This window comes from Dromiciops gliroides, chromosome 2 (genome assembly GCF_019393635.1).
Source record: "Dromiciops gliroides isolate mDroGli1 chromosome 2, mDroGli1.pri, whole genome shotgun sequence".
Lineage (NCBI taxonomy): Eukaryota > Metazoa > Chordata > Mammalia > Microbiotheria > Microbiotheriidae > Dromiciops > Dromiciops gliroides.
Window position 1 is genome coordinate 99,894,502 of NC_057862.1, and position 6,894 is coordinate 99,901,395.

A 6,894-nucleotide genomic window follows, 5' to 3' on the forward strand; every position below is an offset into this window, starting at 1 on the left:
CGAAAAGGCCTCTACTGTAATTCTAAAAGCAACGATCGACCTGGTGCAACTCTTAAAATGGGAAATTTCTAGGGCAAATATTATTTTTAATGAAGTGCAGGGGTCCAATTATTCTGCTCACTCACAGTGCTGCATTATTTCGTTTTGCAAGCTCCCTCAAACTTTACAGCAACTTTTCCCCAGTCCACTCACAGAAAATTCACTGACTACAATACACCGTCAATGGAGTCCAAAGAAATTGAAAATCCAGGTGGAAATGAACAGAGGCCTGCCTGTTTGCCATGGACATGGAAGGTAGTCTGAAGTGGAGATGGAACAGATCAGGAAGCCCCCCTCCCTCCATCAAGCAGGCAAAAGTTTCCACCAAACATACTCTTCCTAAACATAAATTCAAGTCTTCATAAATTCACCATTGCACATCATTTCAGCACTTAAAGGAAAAGCAAATTACTGGCATATTTGTCTATATATATCTCATTAGACTATTAAGCTAATATGGAAACCATAGTCTATCCGATAGATATTAAACCTCAAACCCAATAAAGATTAGCAAAGAATTAATACCGATATATTGAGATTGAAATAAAAACAGGCTGGCCATAAATATTTCTGAAGGAGATGAAAAACAATTAGCATAAATACCAAAGAAGGGCAAGAACACCTGTTCTTTTTCAGGGGCGATAAGCATTTTATTGTTCTCTATTTAAAATGTAATGACCTGTGTAATTACAGTAATATTACATTGTTATGTAGGGGCTTGGAATGTCACACTTTGAAAAGTGTTGTCAAAACAATCAGAGGGAAAGAAGGGGGGTGGGCTGGGGGGGGGAGGGAAGGGAGGACCACCATTAACCCTTCACACTCCTGGCCCCAAAGCTTTAGTCTTGGGCTTCTGCTCTGAGAAACATTCATTTTTCATACATCTATGAAGAAAAAGTTTCTCGGCTAAAAAAAAGGCATCCAGGTGATTAGGTTGCCCTTGGTTTTGTTGAAATGAAGGATTCCAAATTTTAAAAACTGAATTTGAGATGGTGCTTGCTTTTCCTATCTAGTAGCAAACAGCTCACTAGGAAAATAAATAACTTTGGATAATGGAAGCTGCAAAAACCGTAGCAGGTAAGCTCTAAATAAGCAAAGACCTCTTGGAAATTGTGACCCCGGAATTCTTCTCTGCTGTTTGTAAGTACCAATTAGACTGGCTCTTTAAGATTTTTTTTTAAGTCCCTTGTTTCACTTTTAACTTTAAAATGAAAACAGTTTCCTTTTATCCCTAATATACAAATGTTACCAAAATTCTAATATCTGCAGCTAGATCACTTCCTATCTAGTTAACTAGCCCTCTCCTTAATCCGTGTCTCTATTCAAATCTGTATTCTTAAAAGCCATTCGCATTACTGTATCAAAGGGTAAATTAATGTTATGCAGAAATTTTTGTCGTTTTAAAATAAAATTATTACTATCAAGCTTTATGGAGTCTTCAGCAATTAAAGTATTATTCTTGAGATAATGTATTATTCATCATAAGCTCATTTAATGATACTCCTTAATTCTTTACATTCTTAAACAGAAAAGCAGAAATCAGGGTTCTTGGGAGTTTGCTTCTGAGCGGCAAGCAGCTGTTCCCAGGTAGGCTCAGAAGTAACAGAAATTCCAGTAAAACAGCATCAACAAGGCCTAAGAAATTAGTAAGACACACATTGCTAATTTGTCTTTCCACCTTGCTCTCAAAAACAGAAATCCAAAACAGCAGAAGGCCAATACAAATTTCTGATGGTCACTGAAAGTCTGCAGTCTCCCCTCTCTATATTCCTCCCTGCAGCAAATCTGGAATTCAAAGCTGGCACCTCAGATAGAAGGTGTCAAGAGACCAGGATGTCACAAAGCAGCTATCTTGATTTAATCTAAATTATTCAGTTTTGGGGCCTAAATAAATAACCTTAATTCCAGGAAGCCCACAATTAAAAATTAAGTTAATAAGGTCTGCTTAGTGCAGGGAGGAAAGTAGTTAATAGAAGAAGAGACATTGGTGTTTGACATGCAAATACTAAAATTGCCTATTGAGTACAAAGCTGCCCTTTTTTAGGCTCAATGTGATGTCACACTACAAGGCCACCTGCTATGTCAACAATAAAATAACTAGAAGTTTTTCTGTACCTATTAATTCCACAAAAAAGGATTAATCTTAGGGAGTCATTTTTAAAGCTGAGGAAAAATGATAATTTGATGATCAAGATTTACCTTATCTTTTTAACTACTGCAAAATCTCCACTTTTAGGGTGTGTTTTTTTAAGTCTATGCTGAGTTGCAGTTATATTTGTGAAAGAAAAAAGAAAAAGGAAGAATGGGCCACCATGCCATTATCCAGCATCTTGAGCATCTCCCTTAGTTTTAATCACTGTCAAGTAAGTGCCATTTAAACAAAATTTTAAACGGAAAAAATAAATGCTCTCTCCTAGAAACTCGCCAATTCGGATAGAAGGGGATTGGAATAAGTAAGTCTCTTTTAAGATTACTCTAATAGTTTCCTTGGTTTTGTCTTGTCAAAAATCATCAGGTTTTGATCCCATTGCTCACAAGTAAAGAGCCCCCTACACAAGAGCTTCCAAGAAAAAGACAAAGTAATCAATCTGCTTCCCCTCAGAACTCCAATCACTACAGTGCATAAGCAGTCACTCTAGCTCCCATGCATCTTTAAGGAGAAGAGCAGGCTTTTAGATGCCATCTAAGAGGAAGTCAGCTACAGACGCGTCCTCTTAGCTTCCCATGCATGCAAGTGGGGGTGGGGGGAGAGAGAGACAGAAAGAGAAGGTAACTATTTCTCATATCCAACCGTAAAAATGACTGGTCTAGCATGCCCTGATATTTTCTGGTGGTTAAAGAAAAACACCACAAACAAGTCAAACCTGATGGTTAATATTTTAATGCTATAAAACACTTGTAGATGATAGATTCAATTTCTGCAAGACCTCGGCCATTAACACCGATTCCACGGCTGCTAAACAGTGGATGTATTATTTTCAAACTGCTATCTCGAGTTACAAAAAAAAAAAAGTGTAAATAACACAGGCACGGGGTGGGGGTGGGGGTGGGGGGAAAGCTAGGCGACCTGGGGAAGGTGAAACAACCCGGGGAGAGCCATTCACAAACACGTATTAACATTTTGTTCTCTCTAGGGGGTTAGCAAGGCAGGCCCCGGGTGAGGCGAGGTGTTTTGTTGTTGGTGTGTGTGTGTGTGTGTGTGTGTGTGTGTGTGTGTGTGTGTGTTTTAGGGGGAGGGAAGGGAGGAAGGAGAGGACAGGAGAATAGTAGGTAGGAATGAAAAGGGGGGAACCACTCTTAAAAACAAAACTGTCAGTGGCATTGCAGGAGATCGAGTGGGAGTGCATGCACACTGCAGGAAGCTGACAGAAGACACCGGGAAGCTGGGCTCTTCCTTCCTCGTGCCCCCAAAGTTGAGTAGGATCCTTAATCAACTGTTCAGCATAAGTCCTCCCCTCCTCAATACTGAACCTCACTGTCCCACCTCAGTCACCAAGGGTTTTTTTCTAGGCTTTTCTCAATTCTGTGTGTCATTAAAAAAAAAATCCCTCGAAGTCTTTTGACTCTCCTTAAGTCCCCCGGAGGAGACAAAACCAGCGGCACACAACAAGTAAAGGACGCAATCAGCAAGGCTCCCCGCCCCATCCGAACCCCGGCCTCCCACCTTGACCCCCACAGCCGCACGGCATGGAGGACAGGAGGCACAGGGCGATGCCAAGTTCCCCTCTACTCTGCGCTGCCGGCCCACTGTGGCCGTGCCTTCCCTCGGCCCTGAGGTTTGAAAGCGGAGCCAAGAGTCAGCAAGCAGCCTCGGGGCCACCAAGTTTGCAGAGACAAGTCGATGAAGCCTGACCTTGCAAGGGAAGAAGGAGGAGGTGCGGGGGGGGGGGGGAGGCGGAGGAAGGAGTAATACTAACAATACTCGAGAGGATAAATAAATAGAAATCCTTCAGAGAAAGCCAAGGTCCCCTACTAGCGCATGGGGCTCTCCTTTGCCTAATAGGAAAGATACTATCTAGCAACCAACTCAGTTTGGCGGTTACGTTAAATCAGTCACCAGAGGGCTTTCTGCAGCAGCGAAATGGTTAAACGGGGAAAGACCAGAAAGCAGAGGAGGGAGAGAGAGAGAGAGAGAGAGAGAGAGAGAGAGAGAGAGAGAGAGTCAAGAGAGAGTCAAGAGACTGGGAGTCAGACAGTGATCACAGCAATCTTCCCAAGGAAAAGAAACAAACAAAAAAAATCAGAGCGCAAAAGTTACTGATCTTATTTTTTTTAAAGCCTTGCTTTGAAAGGAAGGTTTCAAAAACAAACGAGGCACCAAACTGAAAGCAACAACATGGCGAAGAGCAAACAAATCCCAGTCCACAAAAGGCAGAAAAGTTTGGAAAGTTTCTGGCAGCCTTGCAATAGCTGGTGAAGGGGAGGGGAGAGGAGGGGAGGGGAGGAGAAAGGAGGGGGGGAGAAGGAGGAGGGAGGGGGAGGGAAAGGAAGAGAAGGGGCTACATGCAGAGACCCTTCGAGGTCGTGACTCTAAAGCGAAGGAGGAGGGAGGGAATTTACAAGAATAAAAATGTCACTTACTGTTCTTGCCGTCGGAGAGAGGGATCCGTTGGGGAGGTACGGGCTAGTCAAGTCGGGTATCATAATGAAGGGATAACCAGGGTACGGTGGCCCCTTAAACAACCCTCCATCTTGCCTCTTCGCGGCTAACATGGCGGGGGAGCGAGAGAAAGGGAACAGGGAGGACAGGAAAAAAAAGAGAGAAAACTTTTTAGAAAGTGTCCCAAAGTTGCACGGCTACACAGCTGGACCAGCGCACAGCTGGATCAAGGCAGCCAGCGAGTTCTGCAAAACAGGACTTGGGTTCAAGAAGGGGGGATTCTTGGTGGGAGGGAGGAGGAGGGAAAGGGGAAGGGAAGAGATTGCTTTGGGGGTGATTTCACTGATTTGGGGGTTACTCACCTTCTTCTAAACTTTCTCTGGATTTATCTCTGAAACTTTCGGATCGAGGCGGGGGCCGTCTTTCCGCCTTTCGAATGGGTGTTGGTGGGGAGGGCGAGGAATAATAGAACGGAGAGTAGAGGGGGAGAGAACAACAAATGGGGGGGGAATATTAAAAGGGGAGAGAAAAAAAGTGTTACAAGTTTTTGCAATGGAAGAAACCCACAAACACAGCAACCAGAGCGATGCAATCTCCCCTACCGACCCCACAATCCATTTTTTAAAACATTTGCCAAGCCAAGGAAATAGATTAAACCCCATCAGCCCGAGGGGTTCGCCTTACCTCGGAATCTGAGGAGCTGTTTTGATTCGTTTCTGATTCATTGACTAGGGACGATTTGACATCAGCTAAATCCCTCTCGGCCGAGGAGTTCTCCGAGATTTTTTCCTCCTGCTCCCCTTCGTCTTTGAAGGAGATCAGCTCATCGTTGGCGCCTAGGTCATCTCCTCCACCGCCGTTCAGCTGCGGCATTTTTTTCACCCACCAGCAGCAATTTTGGAAGAAAAATAAAGGGGGGTAAAACGGGGGAAAAAATTACAAAAAAAAAAGTTTTGCCAAAAATATGTTGCAAGAAAAAGAAGAGTCCAAGGTGAAGTTTTTGATTTGGGGTCTTTTTCTCCTGGGGAGGGGAAAAGAGGGAGGAGGGGAGGGGAGGGGGGGAAATCTCTTCTCCTTCTGCACGCGTGAGTTTGGGTTCCTTTTTTCTCTCTCTCCCAAGGATCCGATCAATGTGCAAAAAAAATAATAAATAAAAAAGGGGGTAAAAAAACACACCAACAACAACAAGAAGTCAGATATAAAGAGCAAAGGGGGGTGGGGGGGAGCCGTAGATATAGAAGGAGCTCGTGCCGCTCGGATTTGAGTGAGTTGAAGTTAGACTGAGAGCTTTTCAGTTCAAAGGCGGCGCTGATTGACAGATAGAAAAAGGGGGATCGAAATCCGGAGAAACGGAGAAGTCTGGGAGCCTAGATTATTGACAGGGAGAGAGAAACACACTAGCCCCTTAATGAGATGCAGGAGGGGGCGGGGCCAAGCCGGGTTACGTGTGCATAAATAAACAGCGCTGGGAGGGGGAAAGAGCTAGAGAAACTAACAATGATCCTTTCTGGCAACCGAGAGGAAGGGAGGGAGGGAAGGAGAGAGAGAAAGAGAGATAGGGGGACTGGAAGAAGGAGAAAGAGAGGGAGGGAGGAGAGGAGGAGGAGGAGAGAGGGAGGGACAGGGAAAGACGGACGAGGAATGAGTGTGAGAGCCCGAGAGTATGTGTAAGTGTAAAGGGGAAAAGGAATGGTTTTAGGAAGACTATGCAAATTAGGAGAGGAGGAGAAAGGGGGGCCGGCAACTGAGTTAGGAGTGGGAGTCCGGGTAGGGCCTAGGAGACCCCACATTGGGGGGGGAGGGTCCAAACAAAAGTGCACTTTAGAATTGAGTTAGGAAGGAAAAACTGCACGGAGGAGGGGGTGGGGGTGGCGGGGAGTGGAATTAGGGAAAAGAAAATATTTGATGGTTGCTCCAGCAGTGGATGCACTAACCTTTAGGTGGAGCAAATCATCAGTGTGCAAAAGTGGGGCGGGGGGGGGGGGCGCGAGAATAGTCCTTAACTTTTGAGCTTGTCTAGAGAAAATAAAGTTCCTGGAAAATATTTTTATTTTAGTATCTTGGGTAGTCTAGATTTTTTTTTTAATTTTAACCAAAACAAGACTTTTTCTTCTTTAAAATGAAGTGGGGGGTTGTAATAATATTCGTTCCCCAATTTAAAACTACCATGAAGATACATTTGCAAAGATCACTTTTAAAAAATCAAGCACCAAACACTTCTGTGATTTAAGTCGGAGAAAAAAGAAAATATCTCT

At 44.0% G+C, this 6,894-nt stretch overlaps 1 protein-coding gene across 37 annotated transcripts in view; it reads right to left on the reverse strand.

Moving 5' to 3' along the window:
* Positions 1 to 6,163, reverse strand: part of TCF7L2 (transcription factor 7 like 2) — a 241,203-nt gene extending 235,040 nt beyond the window's left edge. For 10 of the 37 annotated variants that reach the window (XR_006354854.1, XR_006354851.1, XR_006354852.1 and 7 more), the window contains exons 1-3: positions 5,324 to 6,162; positions 5,002 to 5,068; positions 4,621 to 4,745 (exon numbers count right to left, since the gene is read on the reverse strand). Coding sequence is in view for 26 of the 37 variants with exons in the window: in XM_043985160.1 (XP_043841095.1) it covers positions 4,621 to 4,745; positions 5,002 to 5,068; positions 5,324 to 5,512 (381 nt within the window). In the remaining 11 variants the exon portion in view is untranslated. Of the gene's footprint in view, positions 1 to 4,620; positions 4,746 to 5,001; positions 5,069 to 5,323 lie in introns of all 37 variants that reach the window. The other 27 variants (XR_006354861.1, XR_006354857.1, XM_043985170.1 and 24 more) reach the window with 13 other exon arrangements.
* Between the last annotated feature and the right edge of the window lie 731 nt (positions 6,164 to 6,894).